This window comes from Lissotriton vulgaris, chromosome 3_1, assembly GCF_964263255.1.
Source record: "Lissotriton vulgaris chromosome 3_1, aLisVul1.2, whole genome shotgun sequence".
Lineage (NCBI taxonomy): Eukaryota > Metazoa > Chordata > Amphibia > Caudata > Salamandridae > Lissotriton > Lissotriton vulgaris.
Window position 1 is genome coordinate 1,470,739,010 of NC_141689.1, and position 19,757 is coordinate 1,470,758,766.

Sequence of the window (19,757 nt, forward strand, 5' to 3'; positions counted from 1 at the left end):
TCTTAGTGGTAATAATTGTAAAACATCACTGAGCGGTACACTTCTATGTCAAGGTATAAACTTGCACGGAGCCTGCGAAGGTTCATCAAACAACCTTTCATGTCATCTGCACGGCACCCCAGCTACACAGATAGAGCCCTTTTTCAGACAACTTTCCAACGGTAGCTACGTTATAGTAAGTGACCACAGCTGTTGTGGCGTGATGCCAGGAAAACCCTATCTCGTGAGCGTTACTTCCAGGGTCATTTGTTGTATGCAAGTATTGTATCCAAACAGCAATCCAGACATGGAGGTGGCATTTTGCCTTCTGTGAATATCTCTTCTATTCGAATTGATACTTTAAGCAGAATGATGTCAATCCTTTTACAGACAACTGTGCCTTTAACCTCATCCAAAGAGACGTATGACCTGCAAGCTGCAAGGACAGCAGCAGAGATACATACCCTATTATCGACAAATTGCCCCGTGCATTTTGTTGAAATGTTAAGCCAAATTTTAAACATGTCAGATACCAGTGGCATCGCACATTTATTTAAGACAATTTTTCAGGACTGTTAGCACCCTTTGAAACAGTTCTGGGCATCTTCCCGAATTTTGTGCATTCTCTTTTCGGTGGCCTGCCTCTTATTTTGGGACTCGTAGCAGGAATTTTATTTTTGTTCCTTTTACTCCGCTATGGCAAGCCAAGTCACAGACAAAACTCAGGCTACGATGGAAGAAACGATCCTAGTAATACGATACCGAGACCGTATCACTAAGGTCCTTGCATTTGCCCGGATAAAAGATATGAATACTACCTGGTTTCTTTCATTCAGACCGATCTGGCAAAATTACATCTTACCTGTGCTTCGATGTCTGCTATGCGGAGAAGAATGCGTGTTGGACATCGGTCTTACACTACCATCAGCAGTACCAATAGATATCGACGTTTTGCTTTGTCTGGTAACGACTCATGCAACGTGTTGTCCCCAGCGGATACCGATTCTGATTACGGCATTCGTTGAGACTTCACCATTACGATTAGGTGGCGGTAAAGTACGAGATGAAAGCAGCAGCACACAGGTACAACCTTCTGTGAACATTGTGAACACCGATGATGGCAATGCATTGTATATATGCACTATTTCTGATTTTTCAGAGTTGGCACAACTTTCACCAACTGTTGATGGCGAATTCTTTGCTGGTCTAGCTGAGGTAATGTTCTCTCCTAACAACGAGAATAATATTTGAAATAGCGAGCACACAGCGTTCCCTGAACTCTGAATTCGGCCTTCAATTTTTATAAACAACACTGCTGAAAACACTTGGAACTATTTTTTCCCTTGAAAGCAAAATAATTTTTCCCAACTTCCAAAGTATTTACCTTTTTTTGGCACAAGGTACTCTGCTTAAAGTAGAACTATTCTTAGAGAACAGAGCTTCTATTCCTAGAGACTCTAGAGACAATATTTTTAATCAGCCTCTAGCACATGTACAATCTTGTATAAATATGTGATGAAATGGTCTCGACCTTCTCTTCTGTATTAAGAGCCATTTCATAAATGTAATTTTCGCAATTCATTCATCTGATATTTATATTTGCTTTATCTGAATGATACCACTGCTTGAAAGCGTACAGTATAAATACTCATTTCCATGTATCTATACCATTTCAAATGCATTTGATGTATTTTGGGGTGGGCTGGAAAACACATGCATACCTATATGTTTATATATTGCTTAGTATTTAGTGATGATGGACATTATACGTGGAGTGGGTTATTGTGTTTGTATCTAGGACCCTAATTAAATATTCCCAATGTATGCCCTTATGTGATTATAACAAATCATACCTTTATAAAGGCATAAGAATCATATCCATATTTAGTAATAGCCAATGCAATCCAAATACGGCAAGGCTACTTCCTTAGACTCCTAAAAAGTACAAAGAGTTCTTTCAACAAACCAAACCTCCAGCAACCTGGGAATTCCCCATGCTTTTGTTTTGATTTGTTCTAGAACTCCTGCAAGTCCGAAAAGAATGGACAGTTCTTAGTGACATCTTTTATTGATGTCTTATGTCCAACCTTGCATCAAACACGGCACCTTCCAGGTATAAATATAACAATGTTTGCCTTAAGCAAGAGACAGTCATTTGGAGTGGAGTGGTTATCTACTTATCCGAAGCCCAGCTGATGCGAGTGCCGAAGGAAGCCGTCCCTCCCATTTGACGCACTGAGAAAGACGCTGTCTTGTTCTCCTGCCGAGAAAATCCAGCTCCAGTGTTTCCAGTCACCCTTGCGGGTCACTGGGAGATTGAGTCCTGAGAGTGAGATACAAGACCTCCTTCATTCTAAAACCAAGGTAAGGAGCTGATTAGAACCTTAGAGAATTCTTGAGTCAGATTCTTGGCAAAACTAACGTAACTTAAAAACTCCTTTACTCCTTCTCACGTACTAGGCTTAGGTTAGGTACACTGGGGTAGGCGTATTTAGAAACATCAGTTGAGTACGTTTAGTCAACTTTTATCATTGTATGTAATTGTATATATTTTATACCTTTTAAGTATCATATAGCTCAGAAACCATATCAATGCTTTTACAGTATTATTTCATAATACTCCTTTTACTGTTCGCACTTTACTTTATGACAAGTATTGCAATTGTAGCAATTCACTTCTCTTGCATGAGAAAGAAGACTGCTCAATAAATAACACCTTTTATTGAAAACGCCTGTCTCTCTATTTCTCTGCACTCTGGTGAAACTAAGTATGCACGATTGACTGAGTGAAATAGATATCTATTGTTTTCACACGACTCTGGAGATATACTCCTTATTCTGGGGGAGCAAAGTTGTCATGTTTATGCGGTTGTCAGAAGCTAATCCCTTCTTGTCTAATCAGGGAAGTTCACTCCTCCCTGTTCATTCGAGAAAGTTTCTAGTGACCTCTGAGCTAGCTGGCAAACCTAATTAAGTCTAACATATTCAATAGAGACCTAGTCGACCTCAGTCCTACGTCTAAACTATTGTTTCTGTTATTCCAATGCGCAGAGCCTATTGGGAAAATAGGAACTACACTACAGCAGGAGCGGTAATGCTCTCGCCAAGCCATAGCAAACTGCAGTGCCCCTGGAGTGGGCACGCCAGAACATTACAGGAGCTCGCCCTGGGGTGGTGGTGGTCACCAGGGCTCTTATTAGCTCTCGGAGGGCTGCATGCTTCTCTCCTTTTACTTTGAAGGGCCTCCCTGTGAAGATGGTGGTCCCCAGAGCTGTGAAGGCCCATCACGTGGGCCGCTCAACCACTCTCCCATTTTGGTATTTTGACCCCAGAGTGGTGGTGGTTCTCAGGGCCTGTGCATCTGCACCTGGCATTGACTTTGGTGGGGGGGGGCACTGTGTTTAAAAATAACTTAAGGGTTTAAAGCACTTGCTTCAGAGTTCCATGTGTGTCCAGCAGTTTTCAGGCAAAAATAAAAATGTCAAGTGAACTCTGGTGATTAATTTTTCTGAAGGTGAGAGATGGGAGTTTGGTCTAGTGGCAGTTTTGACCCATTAAAAGTAGCGCAAAAGGGTTAATGTGCCAGCAGCACAGAACATGTACCATGCAGGTCACAGAACTAAGTGTGACTGAACTATGAGTAGCGCTATAAAAGAATGAAATGTCTGTCAGAGAAGCGCTATGGAGAGATAAGGGGAACTGTTAGAGGGTGGTAGTTCATGGGTGGGTGGGGGTCGAAAAAGACTGTAGCACCGGGAGACACCAGCGCTAAAGACGGCCCTGCCACTGAGCAACACAAACACACTAGTGCTCATTGGTTTGCAATATTCCCTTGTACTGCTGAGAGTGCTCCTCGGGGCATGATCCGTGAGTGAACATGGCGCCTTTTAGGGGTGCTAGTGCAGAGAGCAAGAGGCCACGACAATTCCCGCTGATAGAGTCCCTCCAAGGACCGCTCCCCGAAACCAGCGGCTGTCCCATCCGTCCGATTCACAGGCGGTAGCTATCCTCTGCGGATGACTGCGAAAAAGTGCATTTAATTTAGCATTTCGCGAATCCACCGCCTCCAGCGGGCAGCTTCCTTTCTCCCGGCCGCTGGCTGCAGGGGCCAGCAGAGGCTGCCGGTGTCCCCTCGTGTTGCAGAGCGAGGGGAGGAGGTGGCTGTGGAAAGGAGGAGCCCTGTCTCCCTCTCCCCGGCTCGCACTGATGATCCTCTCGTCTGCTATCCTTTCTCTGCTCTCCCTCTCTCTCCTCCGCTAGGTGATGCATTTGTAGGCAGCGTGCTGGCGCTGTCAGGCTCTCTCTCGCTGCCTGCGCCCCGGCAGCAGCAGGCAGACCAGCGTCCTGCAGTGTGGACGCATCTCTCGCCCCAGGCACGGATGCCACCTCGCCACACTCTGCCGTCTCACCCCCACCCACCGCCGCCTCATTACACCACCTGCTGAGACGAGGGCGGCGCGGACCGTGCTGTGTGTGCAGCCCCCCACCCCAGGACCCCTCAGCACCTCACGACTGGCGGACGGAGAAGCCCGGTGCTCACACACACAGATTGTTCTGCACCGCTATCTGCATTAAGGACAAGTTCACTTTTTTTCAGGCTCTCAGTGGATTGTGTTGGCTCGGTCTGGAATACCTCATTTTGCGGTCTGCACCGGATTTAGACCTTTGTCTTTTTTGGATTGGTGTTTTTGCTTCATTGATTTCATTTTACTGGTTTGGAATCGCTTGGGGCTCGGGTTTATCTGAGCTGGCAGGGAGCGGGGGCGGAGAGCAGGAGCCCATGTCACCGGGCGGCGGAAGCTGGACTGGGGACTGTCGCCTAAGCGCCTGGGGACAGCAGGTGAAAGGCACAGCTTGAGGAGGGGAGATTCGGGCGCCCGCCCGGAGGAGGCGACCCCCGCCACCACCCCTTACATGCAGCGGCTTGCGCCCGAGAGAGCCCCCGTCTCCCTGTGCAGAGAATTCCCCCGAAGTGACGCGCTCGGTGCCCGTGGAGACAACACGCCCCCTCCGCTGCCACCCGCCAGCGCACCCACCGGGAATTAATAAAACCACACGCGGAAGGAAGCCCCGCCGCCCCCGCCGGTTCTGTGGCGCCCCTCCCGCACGTGGATAACGGAGAGCCCGGAGCATGGCCCTGTCCCGCCTGGTGTCCGCGCTCTGCATCCTCTGGACCGTGCCCTGCTGGGAGGCGGCGATGGCAGACTCCATCATCCACATAGGTAAGAAGCGGCTGGACCAGGAGGGCCCGTCTCTGTACTCCGGGGTGGGCACCACTACTGCTGTCTGTGTACCCTCCGGAGAGGGCTCTAGGACTGCTGTGCGTGGACATAGTTACCTTTGAACCTCCTCGTCATGCCTCTCTAGTATTAGTAATACTTCTGCCCTCCTTCTACCCCCACCCTTTCTCCCATGATCCCTGCTGCCCCCTCATGTTCCCACCCACTCCTTTCCCTCTCGGGCGTCTCTTTGCCATGGCCACTTCTTGCCCCCCCCCCCCCCTTCTTTTATATTTCTTCTGCCTCTTCACCCCCACCCCGTCCCTATCTACTCCCAGCACTGTGTGCTGCCTCTGTGTCTTCTCCCTCCTACCCCCTTCTTCCCAGCATATTCTTCTCACTCTCTTCCTCTGCCCCACCTCCTCCTCCCAGCGCCCCTTCTGCCTCTCTAGCATTCACTGTTGTCTCTGCCCCCTTTCTGCCCCTCTGGCTCTTCGCGCTGATCTCCACTGGCACAGACTCCGTGCTGAACTTGGCCTGCCACCTTGTTGCTTTGCGCGCCTTGGAATCGCCGCTCCTTGGGGCAGTGACCCACGCCAGCCTGGAGCCGCGCGTGAGGGGGCAGTTTAGCAAGGGGGGGGGGGGGGGGGGTAGCAGGGCTGCATGGTGTGCTCTGAAAGAAATGTCACTTGCTATTGCATCTCCCGGCGAATAAGGTGGTCCGCGTCGCCTGCAATCTCCTCTGTTTGCTCGCCTGTTGATTCTCTTTGCTTGCTAGTTATGAGTACGCAAGACTTACTGTGTGTGAAATGCTAAATGAACGAGCTCATGGTGACACCGGGCCTACCTCCCCCGGTGTCCCCCCTCACTAACCCAGTCCCCTCCACTCTCTCCCACGCAAATGGAACTCTGACCCCGTGTGTCTGTCGCTCCCGTGGCTTCAGCAAGTTAGTGCCTACTTTACTATGACCCCTTGGACGTGACGTGCGCATTTGCAGTGACTGTTCTCTCTACGTGCCTAACCTAAGTGGGCACCTCCGGTGTGGGTGACTGTGGGGGTGGTGCGTTCGGGTCAGCAGTCTTCTGTTAAGCAGTCGCCTGCTCTCACTTGGAGAGGTAGACGTACGTCTCCACCACTTACCAGTAAAAGCCACCCAAGAAATGGCAGGGGTGCCTGCCGATCCACAGAACCACGCTCGCAGGTGAACAGCTAAGCCTAACACCCCCCAAAAGTTATAGTACCTCAGTCCTCGCCTCATGACAGAGGCGGCGATGCTGGCTCCCCCAAGGGATGGTTAGGGAGGTCATTGGGTCCTGCACCGATTAACTGCAGATTGTGGGCTCCTGGGGGCTCACGTGCCGCAGTATATATGTATGACAGGCATGCACTCTAGTTGGAATATTTGCTGCTGGCGTGCTTGTCGCACACACACACACACATAGATACACACATTTTACATACATCAATTCATACATACATGCATGCATATATACATACATACATACATGCATGCATGCATACATACAAACATACGTACACAGATTCAAACGCAGAGGACCGAGGGGTGCAGGGATTTTGAACCATCTCCAGTTGCACTCAACTTGAATGCTGTGATTACTTGATGTTTAAGATCACGACTTCAGCACCCCCACCCCCCCGCCCCCCGAGAATAAAGTCTCCAGCACCACTGAACACAAACTCGCTGAACAGTCGCCTGGCTCACTCGTGTGTCATTTAATTCACTCATTTCTCCCTCCTCTGGGCACGCCGTGCCGGAAACCATTCTCAGCCCTGGCACATGTTTAAACCAGGCCCACTGGCAAGGAGGCTGCACTCAGAGCGGGCGCATACGCGGATAGGTCGGGGAAGGCGGGGAATCCTGCTCTGAACGCAGCCGTCTAGGACCTGTAGCCTAGCGGGGAAAGGAAGATGGGTCAATCGCGTATGCCTCTGGACCAAGTGTGTATTGTTTGCATAGGCCTGTGCAGAGAGCCGTGCCTGGGCTGTTAGGAGCCTGCGCCTAGCCCAGGCCGACGTGACTAGAACAAGCAGCCTGAGTGTACGAACCCAAGACGCTGGACAGAACCCATCAATAGCAGCAGGTTCCCTGAACCCGGGGCCCAGTCTAACCGGAAGTCTCGGCTATGGCTGCCACGCCAATCCAGGCTCTGGTTTTAGCGTTAACACGTGCAGCATTCTTTCTAGGCGCACTCGTTATTGTATGGCTCGGGGGTCACTGCATCACCCTTAAAAGTTATATTCTGCCACAGTGTTTCTTCGGGAAATAGCCAATCAGCAGGCGGCAGAACCTCGACGGCCTGGTTCTGAGGCGTTCCGGTCTAGCATTGGTGACAGGATTCCACAGGAAACTTCCCCGGTGATATGTGTAAGTGTGCTGGGAGTAAGATGGATGGTCAAGGAGCCGCAGCAACAATTAGTGACTTGAACATACTGGACCCCCCCCCCCCCCCCCTCGGTTATTCATGCTCTTTTGAACGCACCATTACGCGTTGTTCGATATTTTCGACACGTCTGCTGTTGAGCTGCCTACTGCACTGCGCGTTTCTCAGAGCCAGGCTTTGCAGAACCCTTGCCGGCGCGCGGGGTGCCCTGGCACAGAGCGAGACAGCCTTTGTCCTCATGTACCCAGCTCCACTCTTTCTGCCACAGGTCACCTCGCGAGGCCGCAGAGACCACCCCAGGCTGAGGTGGAACAATGGACCCCCCTGGAGCGTCAGACCAAAGGGACAGTGTGCAGAGGACAGTGGGCACCCGAAATACAGCCTTGGGGGTAGAGGAAGCAGCCTAGATGTCACATACTAATCACCAGTGGCACTGACATCACTAAAGTGCCACCTGGAGTCTGAGTTAGAGCCGCTGTCACTTGACTCAGCGTGTCCCACGTTTGCCTGTCTCAAGGATGACAGACTGAGTCATCCCAGCTTGGAAGGGAACCTCTTCCAGCAGGTGTTCATATCGCTGAGATTCCGAGTAGGGGTTGGGAAGGGAATGGGATGTCATTCTCTGGACACAATGAGGAACATATCTCCTGGAAATATTTTAGAACATCTTTGCTTGTTTTTCGGTTTTTGGGGGCTGGGAGTTTCATTTACTCTCTGCCTTTTTGTTGAAACGTGAAGAACTGAGCATTCTCCATCAATACACGGATATTATAATAGTTGTGGATTTATTCACAAGGGCCTTGCCTTCACGGCGTCTCTGAAAATTCTGGTAGGGGTAGAAATCACAGACGTGCTTGCTTTTTCGGCTGCTGATTTAGTTTAAAAGGCAACCGAGTCCCTTTTGACAAGAGGATTCACACTTGTTGCCGTGGAAATGGCAAACCGATAATTGACGTAGTTTCTCTAAATCATTTATTATTATTGCACAACAACAAGTGGCTGGATTTATATTCATTGAAAGCCACGCGAGGGAAAAGAGGAAAAAGGCATGAAAATACTGACCTGTCCCCGTTCCACGCTATGCCTCCTACGCGTTACGTATCCGCTTACATTTACGCAGCGTAAATGATTGGCGAAGTGATTTGAGATTGGCTGTTCGTATCTAACACTGTGTACACGAACCAGATGTGGAAGAAGTACCTCTTATTTAGTGAGAGAACTGAAGGACAGAAGCCTGCCTTCTTTTAATAAGGCGCTGCCTCAGCCACACCCACACTTACTAAGGGGTTTGCAAGAATACAGGTGCAGATATGACGCGCAAAATGGCGTAAACACCCCTTTCGTTCTAAAACGAGATGGCTTACCATTGGCCAACTGGGTTTTATGTGTGCTAAAGTACATCAACCTTATCTATGCTGGACCTCGGATTCGATAAGGAGTTTGCACAATCTTAACTCGGTGGGGACCACGTGCTGCACGTGTGCACGGGAGGGGCGAGAGGTCTGAATAGGTGAAGGGCAGTAGGGATGTGCATACCATATGTGCACGGAGAAATGACGTGCGGTTTACACAGTAGATCCACGCAGCGCTTTAGTCGTGCCCGCATTACATATGCACGGGGAGGGGACTGGGACGGGTCTGCAGAGTGAATGCACACAGAGTTGTTGCACAACCCACAATGTATGTGCACGGAGAGCAGGAGGGCGAAGCGTGAACACACACAGCGCTGCAGCAGTACCCACAATACACGTGCACGGAGAGAGTTGATGGAGTATGCAGAGGGAATGTGCACAGCGCCGCGTCTGTGCACGCAATACCAGTGCCGGGGGAAAGGCAGGACGTGTGTGAAGAGTGAATGCACATACGTTGTAGCATCACCCACAATACACGTGTATGTGTAAATAGGACATCTGCAAAGTCCGAGGAAGTGCTCACCATATATGTGCACGGAAAGAGCTCGTGTGGCAGGAGAAGGAATGCACATCGCGCAGTAGCTGTGCGCACACTACGTCTGCTGAGCGAATGCGCATCGCCAAATAGCAGCGACCATGTGTGTGTGGGGGGGAGGGGGCTTCAAGGGGATGCCTACCACAGTGCTGTGGCAGCGTCCACAATGACTGCTCCCTCTGTCCAGTGCGCGGTGGTCATGAATTGGCGGGAACGCGTGGGTGCTGACGGATTAGCCAGTTTCTAGTTCTGTTCCACTTAATCTATTTGTCGGGTGCCCCCGCCCCGGCTGATGGCGCAGATGGAGTGAGACTTTATGAGATCCCAGCGCTATGAACGCACAATCAGAAGGTGCACCCGGTGACTGATGAGCTCGGAGTGCGCGCCCTTAATTGGATTATAGATTTATATTTATTCAGCGAATCCATAGACATACAGTTGCGAGCCATGACTGTCTCTGCAGACATCTGCACACGGTCCCACTCGGCGCTGTCCACTGATACCGTGAGACTGGCAGTGCTGAAAATATGAAATCATGGACGCGTCCGACTGGATGTGCAGGGATTTCTGTGTTTTGGGATACGTGTCTGTTTATGTGTGTGTTTCAGAAGGATAGATGGTTCCTCTGTCTCATTAAGGTGACGAGTGGTGAATGAGCGTTTGTTTATCTGTGTGGGAGAGTGAAAAAGAGTGAGGCACGGGGCATTGACCGTGTGACTGTCTCCATTTGTTTAAGAGCAATCGTGTGTGTCAGTCTGATGAATGGCTGGATGGATGGATTTTTGCGTGTCTGAGAGAGTGTGTACATCATAGGTGTGTTTGTGCGGGTACATTGCCCGGTGTGTGATGTTGATGTGAAACAGCCGGATGATTTGCATGTATTATGTAGGCTTACTACCCCTGACGAGGCGTCGAAATGCTTTTGTGTGTAAATACCTGTGCCTGTGGGATAGTGTAAGCCACTGTTCTATTGTGTTTCCATTTGACCATGCCCGCCAGTGTTTTCGTTAGTGTGCATGCGTTCGTAAGGGTGGCTGTGAGCGTGGTGTGTGTCTATGCGCATCCCTAAACGTGTCTTCACGTGGTGTACCTGACTATGTGCGTGCGTGCGTGCTTAGGTCCTGTGCTCACTTGTGTGAAACAATGTTTGTATCTTCCTGTCACAGCATGAGGGGTGCACACATACTCGCCCCCCATGTTTATTCATTAAACGCAAACAGTATTGTTGCGTGTGAGCGCGAGCAGGCCAGGAGCAGGAAAAAGCGGCGCGCCTCCCGCCGGAACGCTCTCACCAGCCCCAGGCTCCCCCGCCAGAAGCAGGGTTCTGGGACACATCACACCGACACGCTCCTCGCTTCGGCTGCGCCCCCCAGCCCCGTGCATTGATTGAATAATTTCATCAGACTCGCATTACTTGATTGCTTAGAAGTTTCCTAATGATCTGTATGCTGCAGGAAGGGCCCGCGCTCCGTGCGCCGAATGCCAATGGCGCTGTGTTATATGAGGCTATTCAAAAAGTCGCTCTGATTTATGTAGCTCCAAAGCTCCAAAGTCTTTGAGATTAGCCACGCTGACTGCTATTTTCTTCAACACATCAGTCCTCCCACACTCTCTACTCCCTAAACACAACAGGAGTTTAGGCAAGTGCTTTAATTAAGCAGGGATTAGGCGTCATTTCCAGTCAACTGCACAGTTTACGCGCGCCTCGTATCTGATATATATCGGGTCTGGTCGCGTTTCAGCTTCTCTTTAGCGTCGCCGCGCCTCCGCTGCGTGGCCGATGAACAAGGCCGGCTTTATCGACGGGCCTGTGGCCCACAGCTGCTTGGTTCACTGTGTGCTCCGATTGTGCGGCGGCGGGTCGTGCTGGGGAGACGTGCGCTCTCTTGCTAGGGCACCTGAGAGACTGCACGGCACTGGATGCATCTCTCCGCTGCTGGCCTGTGAGGGAGACATGGCGTCGCATAGTAACACAGACGCACTGGGCACAAAGCACCTCAGAGTGACTAGTTTTCAGTCGAGCGTCGACAGCGTGTTCTACGATTTTTCTAGAAGCGTCGGCTCTGCTTGTCATTCAAACGTAAATGACCTCAAAAGCAGTGCTTTAAATGGGCCGGTACTGAGTACCGGCACTTTTTTTTATTTTGTGAGGGAGAGTACCTGCACCTTTCGATGAAAAATGTAGTACTTTTACTTGGAGAGTACCTGCACTTCTCAGAAGCAAGCAGGCCCTTTGTTACAGAGTACCTGCACTTCCCAGAAACGAGCAGGCACTGTGTTACAGAGTACGCCCACTTCTACGTTTCCATTTAACGCACAGCTCAAATGGATACGCTAAAATGCAGTTGTAATGATTGTTTAAACACGGGGATATTACTTGCAAGCCCTACTGATGAGCATTCCATCTTTTTATTTGTGTCACCAACCTAGTAGTGCATTGATTGTAAGCTCTTTTAGACTCTGCCCCCCACCAGCCAAGGGAATTGGTCTGTCCCAAACTGTCAGACCAAACCATGAACACCAAATAAGAAGACAACTAGTAATGTTGTGTCTTGATGGGCCTACCGTATTGACGTGTAGCTTGCAGATGTTCACATCTGGGTATAGTCTTTGCCACTTTGAGACCATCAAGGGACTTCACATCTTTAGACAGCACTTCACAGGCAGGGGCGGGAGAGGGAACCAGGGTAGGGCGGTTTGCCTTTATTCAATAGAGCATCCCATTTTGGATTGCAAAGGAAACAGGCCCAGCAGCATATTACATGTGGCCTCATTTCAACCTGTAGACAAACATTGTTAATTTGCTGCTTCATGCAAGATATTAACTGGATCATATGCATCAACAGGGCACAAAAAGAGGATTGAAACAAGTCTGAATGTCTAGGCCCGCCCCCCTGAACCCACCATTTTAAGGGACAGCTGCCAACCTCTTCAACAGGCACGCACAGGTTGGCAGACTAGGTGGCAGTAATTCTAGGCAGCTATCTGTAATATTAGTTATTGGACATTTACATTAGAAAGGCCGATGTGCTATCCCGTTTCCACTCTACAGGGAAAAATGAATTTTGTGCATTATTTGGCAGGTTCTTTTCTGATCCTCTTTGTATATTTTTGGCTATATTTTGCAGACGTTTTATGAGAGAAATGTTATCTGGATGCAGGGGGTTTGGAGCAAGCGCGTTTATTTGGCGAGATGCCCGTCGAGTCCATCCTGTTCTTCTTGGCTTTAGTGTGACTAAGAACACTCCCAGGCATGTACTAATTAAGCTGCAGTGCACTATGCAGTAACTGTGACAGGCCTGTAAACACCATGGGATGAAGGGTGCATAATAAATAGACCTGTTCACTCACTGGTGTAGCACACGAGGCAATATGCATAATTCTGCGATCGTTCACGTGAACTCAGGCATTCCAAATGCAACATTTACTGTGATAAGGATTTTCTGTTCAGTCTTCTTTAATGTATGGAAAGGTTCCAAGACATATCACGGAGATGTCTGGAACACAATGCTATCAGTATGATAATGACACAACAATGTAAATTCAATTATCTCAGAATCTCCAGGCAGCACCTTCGCTCCAGATTGTGCAGATGAGGATAAATAGCTATAAAGCAAGATTTTTTTTAGAAAACAAATATCTTTCAGAGCCCCTGCTGTGGTTATCAGGTAAGAGGGTAAGGCTTGGCACTTTTTGAAAGAGTGTAACCACTTTGTCATCCACAAGTGGTGGGTTTTCAGAGTGGTTTGTAGTTGTTGACTGAGAATGGAGTTAATTGTTAATTATAAGGATTTCTGCTGCTTGAGATTGAGTAAAATCAGCAGGCGGACGAATACCAGGCTATGATGTTGTGGCTGGCAGGTTGGATCCACATGTTTGATCTGACTGAACTGCATTAGCTTGTTCTTGGGGATTTGATACCTGACCCCTAAATTCTGTATGGCCCATCCAGAAGTTATCGATCTATTGCGTAGTGTCTGAGCTTCATTGGTGTTATTGTTTCTGCCTTTCCTTACCTTTTCTGAATATGCCATCCTCTAGAAAACCAAGCACTTAAATATACCTAAGAAATAAATAAAAAGACGTATGGTGTTTGCATTGTATATAGAAATAATTGTTGACAATACTTTTATTTTAGGAACATTTCACAAACGAAATAGGGCATGTGATAGTTTTAGGGTTATTGTTGTTGCCATGCGTCAACGTTCGAGAGCTCGAAATAATTTTAGAAAGTAATTTTAGAAAGCCGAGGAACCGAACTACTTTTGAAAAAGTATTCCCATCAAATCCTTCATGATAATAGGGACCTGCTAAGCGCGTGTGTTTCTGAGTCAAAACACAGAGGCATGCATTATCCATTTTATTTTGTATTTTAGTTCAGCATAAACATTGCTGTAGTTGGAGTAGGGCACAGTTGGACTTATTGAAGTATTTTTGTATACTAATGAAAATGAACATAATTAATAGTGTAAAGTGGCCCACACACACATGCATACACACCCACACACACACACACACAAGCATCACATGCACGTACGCAAACACACACGGAGACCTAATTTTAAAATCTTATATTGCAGCCAAGCATAACATGAAAACAAATTAAAATGAATATAATTAATAGAGTAAAGTGGCCTACACACACACAAGCATACACCCACACACGCATACACACACACAAGCAAGCCGCACACACATGTACACAAACACACACAGAGACCTAATTTTAAAATCTTACATTGTAGCATGGTATAACATGAAGAAAAACATTTTAAAGAGCACTAATTTGACAGAGTTCCCATTGCATGGGCTGTTGAGATGATGGATAGTTAGGAGAAACAACATCAAATAATTTATTAAGGAATACTGGCATTTCTTTTCTGCCCTTTGGTGCCCCCGACATTGCTTTAAGAGCTGTCTCCATAGAAGTAGTTCAAAGAGAATGGGATATGTAGGTGTCTCATAACTCATACAACTTGTGGGATGTCTTGCCATAGACAACTATTTTCAACCAAGATTCATTGAGAATCCCAGGATGAATGAATCAGCCTTTTGTTCCACGACATGCCCTAAATAAGTATTTTTGAAACCGGGTGGCTAAGGATCCAAAGGGTCTGTAGCTCTCTGTGGTAAGCATGCCAGGTGACGCCAGATCAAGAAATGTACAGGTCATAGCCAACTTAGTATTATTGAAATGTGGGGTAGTAGGGTCAGGATTGGGCCACTAAAATAACATAGATTTACACTAAATAAAAGTTTTGTGACAACTTGGTAGTCCATTGATTGTGACACATTGGTAGATCACGCAGGATGCTCACTTATACATAACCCTACATGGTGGCTTCTCTGTGGCATTGATATCTCTACTGCACTACTCACTGGCAGGAGAATCCAGACAGCAAAAGAATGATTCTCCCGCAATGTCACCAGGAAAATTCAAACTCTTTCAGAACTTCTTCCATCCTATTATTTGACAGACAAGGTCAGTAAATAACATGAAGTACAAACAAATTTCTTTGTAATGCCATATCTTTTAGGGCGAGGACTTTGGGCCTTATTTAGAATTTGGCAGACAGGCTACTCCATCGCTGTCTACCAAACCCTTGGTCCTACCACCTTACCTAGAGGTGGGCGCACCATCAGTAGTCCATCAACAGAGACTCTATTGGGTCGTCCATCATGGAATATTTCCTGGAATATGTCTGCCTGGTGGAGTAGTGGCCATGGGTGGAAGAATTTTAAACCATCCACCCTATTTAGGGTGTAAAGTATTTTCTCCCTATCCAATACCACCAACATGACATGATAACTTGACTACAATTAAAACTGAAAAGAGATACACTGTTTCCCAGAAAAGACAAAAGAACGGCGTAACCAAGCCAAAAAGAAGAAGGGGGTTGGGGGAATCCCCCTTTCGGAACTAAAACCCTCACACACCCATCAAGCTAGGTTTCATGCTTCATCATATGGATTTTGCTCCTCGTCCGACTGGCGCTGCAATGTGTGACGGGCACCCATAAAAGGGCTCTTTATCGGAGATCTTTTGTTCCTGCCAGTTGGTGCATGTGGGTATGAGGGCTTCAGGAAAAGTGTAGACGTGAAGTGGTGAAGAGTTAAAAAAGGTTAGTGAATCCACAACAATCTTTATTGGTGTGGTACACCACCTTAATAAAAACAGTGAGGTGACAGTACACGCTGGTGCAAAGATCCAGTAGTGTCTATCTTACCTGCAGGACTTTTCTGGGGAACAGTGTATCTCTTTTCGGTTTTAGTTATGGTTCAAGGGCTTATACACTGGACTCCGTAAAATATTACCCTTCCAACTCCCTCCTTTTGTTAATACGAAACTTGACTACAATGTAATTGTTAATTATCAAAGAATATAGATGTTCATCTTTGTGTAAGAATCAGTCAGCGTGTTTTTCTCTCTCTGATTTTTTAACTAAGGGCTTTTGAGTGACAAGGCTTTGCAAGTCAGTTTATAACAACATCCTAGTCAATGTGATCATGGAGTGGAAAAACGTAGATTCTGTTCAAAATATATATATTTTTCAAATTGTGTATAATATCAGACTTTTGATCCAAGGTGCATGTTATATGGGAAACAAACGTGACAACTGTATTCCCTCCTTAAAACAGAACATATATATATGTGGTAAAAAGCAAAGCCTCGAACCACATGAACTTAACAACAATTACCACAAATGTGAGCAGTTTATTTCAGTAGTTTAGAATTTGCTCACCTCCGTGTTTTAAGATGTATTTCTTTAGAAGACGACAAGTACATTGACAACAGAAATTAATGATGTAGTTGTTTTTGCACAGGTCGAAACAGTATGATAGCTTTACAGATATTGTTTTTAATAAAAGTATTTGCTAATTATATATTATATCTTATATCTGACATTTTGCGGGCTCGATTTCAAAAGCAGAGGTTAGAACTTTCGAATTTCCCAGTAGAGGCACAGAGAATTGATCATCCTTGGATGAACGTGTGTTTTTTTTGGTACCAAAAAGTAGACTCAGCGCCCCACACATCTATCACTTTTCGGGGCATTTGCCCAGCAGGGGTGAAGATTGCTGCCACAGAAGGTCTGTTCTCTGATAGTGAATGCACAATCAAGCTGTAGTGAGCAGTCGTTCAAAAGAGGATGTTCTCTCATTTGCACGGTGGCCTGGCCCTATTAAAGCAATGGAGGCCCTTGGAACACGTGCATGCACCATATGACTGTAATTTGTTCATTGGTGAGTAAGGTCTGGGGAACACGCTGTATGTCCACTGCTCCATAATGCACCACAAAGTGGCTTTAAGTAATATGCCATTGTTCTGCAAAGCAATGCAATGAATAAAGGACAAAATACATATGGGATGTTGTACCTTTAGTTCACCCCATGCCATGGCATCATTTAGATTAAGGCACCGTGGTTCATGGGCAGGGTCGGATTGGGATCACAATTCGGCCCGGGCACTGACGAAAAAAGTGGCCCACATTCAAGAGGCGTGGCCCACATTTAAGGGGCGTGGCCCACATTCAAGGGGCCTGCCCTTTCATGAAACACTGTTTGCACAAACAAGGAATGAAAGTGGGAGGATACTGTTCTTGCACACAACACAGGGCCATGGTGACAATGGCCTACATGCTGAGCAACTAAAAAGAATAGCAAGGCCCCTTTCTGTCACAAAATTATTCCAGCCCTCCAGCACAGGAGCACCTGAAAAGCAGCAAAGCCCCTGCTATTACTAACCTACTTAGCCCTCCCCAGACCTTCAGCTCAGGAGCACATGAACAGAGGTAAGGCGCCTGCAATTAGTAAATTAATCAGCCCTCCAAGCCTCGGGAAAATGTCCTGGCAGGGGAGCACAAAACACAGCTTTCTGGGTCATCCAAGGTAGCCAGGTAGCCAGGGGGGAGGCTGAGGTGAAGCTGGTGCATGGGAAGTGCCTTCCCAGTGTGTTCTGGCAGTTTGAGTGTTTACCGTTTACTATAGTAATACCATTGTACCTGTGTATGGTACCCTTTTGTAACTTGCACACATCACTTTTCCCTGGTATCACACTGTATGCTACCTCTCACTTTTGCTTGCTTTAGATACTTGCACAAGTGCCACCATTGCCTAGGTAACGTTTGTTCTTGTGCTGGAGTGTCTGCCATTTATTGCAGTATTATACCTCTACTTGTATTTTGTACGCTTTTGTAACCTGCACACATATCACTTTTTCCTCCTGTAATGTACCGATTGCTACCTCATGTATTTTGGTTGCTCGCTATTGTCACTTTTGATTCATGTAACTTAACGTTTGCTTTTGTAATTTGTCCACTTGTAATTTTTCTCCTCATGTATTATTGCTTTTCTTGTGTGAAGCGCTCTGACACCTTCGGGTAAAGTCCGCGCTATATAAAATTGCATAAATAAATAAATAAAATAAAAAAATTCCAAACATCACCAGGCCCCCACAGCAAGACCCATTCTTCCTCGCCCACTATGCCCTGAATGTGAAGGGCTGTGGGCGAGGTGTTAAGACTAACACCGTTTCTGGGCTGCATGGGCCCCAGGGGGGCCGAGGTGCAAATGGCTCAAAGGCCTGAGAAACACCTGGCCCCCAGGGAGGCCGATTCTTGCGAACAATCACCCCTCCCCAGCCCAGCCTCAGTTTGATTGCTTGGCAGGGCAGGGGTGAAGGAGAGCCCACAGCTGACAATCGCTGTCTGGCCGCACAGCGATTCTGCTTTCATTTTCTCTGTCTGTCTCGTGCACTCCGTGGGCCGTTTTTTTTTCCTCCCCTTTCCTAGTCCACTCTCTGTGGACTAGGACAGGGGAGAAAAAAACGGCCCACAGAGGGCACTGGGGCACCGGCCCTTCGGCCCATTCCCGAATGCCCGCCTTGCCAATCCGCCCCTGTTCATGGGACGCCATTGCACTGGGCAAGTAGGTAAGTGCACGTTCAAAATATACCCCCACGGTAATCGATACTCATGGCAAATGGAGGCTTGGGGGCCACTGTGAAGTCACAGTGTGGATGGGTCCGCACTGTCGGCACCTTCCCATGATAGCCTGCATTTGGCCCATTATCATTGCATAAATAGCTGCCATGGTGGTGACTGTGTCAGACTGCAGCTGCCTTCACAGGAACCATCAGGATTCCTCCTAAATGTTTGAAACTGAAAGCACCAGTACACTCCCTCATCCCTGTCTTTTACACAGCTACTGCATAGACCCTCACAGTGCTGTCAATGTCTGCTTAATAGAGTGCACTTAATTTGCACTTAACATCCTTTAGGAGCTGTGCACATGCTCAGACCAGGGCCTGACATTCCTATCTAAATAAAATCCATGATATCTAACAAGTCTAAAGGTGCTCAGAGCCTGAGCTTCAGCCATGCATAAGACCGGAAGATGGATTGAAAGAGCCATCTAATGTCAAAATATGCCTTGACACCCAAGCTGACATCAACAAACAGGAACATTCTAGAATACTTATTGGTGATGATTGTTAGTGATCCACAGGACCGTGGCTTCAGGGGGGGGGAGGGGGCGGGGGGTGTTCGGGGTAAATAGTTGGGCATATGTGCTTTAAGTCGGGCATGGTGGTGTTTTTCAGATTTTATTTGGCATTTTTACATACACATGTAAACGAAAACGCACACGAGTTTCTGTTTCAAAGGTCTTAAAATGATTATTTTACAAAACATTGATTTATAAGTACTCTTCAAAATCCGCACTCCTCTACCTTCCTACTCCTAAAGTACCCCCTCATGCCCTGCTTCTGCTGCAATGTATTTTAACCAGCGGGATTGTTGGGAAATCTTAAACTCCCCACCCCATTTTTACTGACCAATCTACACCCTTAGTAATGCAGGACTGGGTAAAGCAAACTTCTCCTTTGTTTTTGCTTCACTGCATAGACACTTACAGCCATGGTGCCAATCCCTATATGAAAATATCCAGCAATAACTACATCTTCTCGTCTTCCATAATTACGAACACAGTAGAACCGTGATGAATTGCTTGCACTTAGCAGCAGCCATCTTGTATTACACTGTAAGGTTGCTTGCTTAAGTACTTTTTAGAGTGTAATCAATCAGAACACCAATGTCCAGCACAAAAATCCCATGGGTGGATTTGTGATAGACAAACACATTGATTCTTTGGATACTCTTAACATAGGATTTAGGACCTCCTGTATAGAAGCATGCTAACCGAGGGGTA

The 19,757-nt window shown here is 47.3% G+C and overlaps 1 protein-coding gene across 1 annotated transcript in view; it reads left to right on the top strand.

Moving 5' to 3' along the window:
* The first annotated feature begins 4,267 nt into the window (after positions 1–4,267).
* The window catches only part of GRID2 (glutamate ionotropic receptor delta type subunit 2), a 2,654,005-nt gene continuing 2,638,515 nt past the window's right edge, over positions 4,268–19,757 (top strand). Inside the window, exon 1 of the mRNA XM_086961940.1 lies at positions 4,268–5,201. Coding sequence (XP_086818066.1) covers positions 5,111–5,201 — 91 coding nt within the window. The 5' untranslated portion in view covers positions 4,268–5,110. The remainder of the gene's footprint in view (positions 5,202–19,757) is intronic.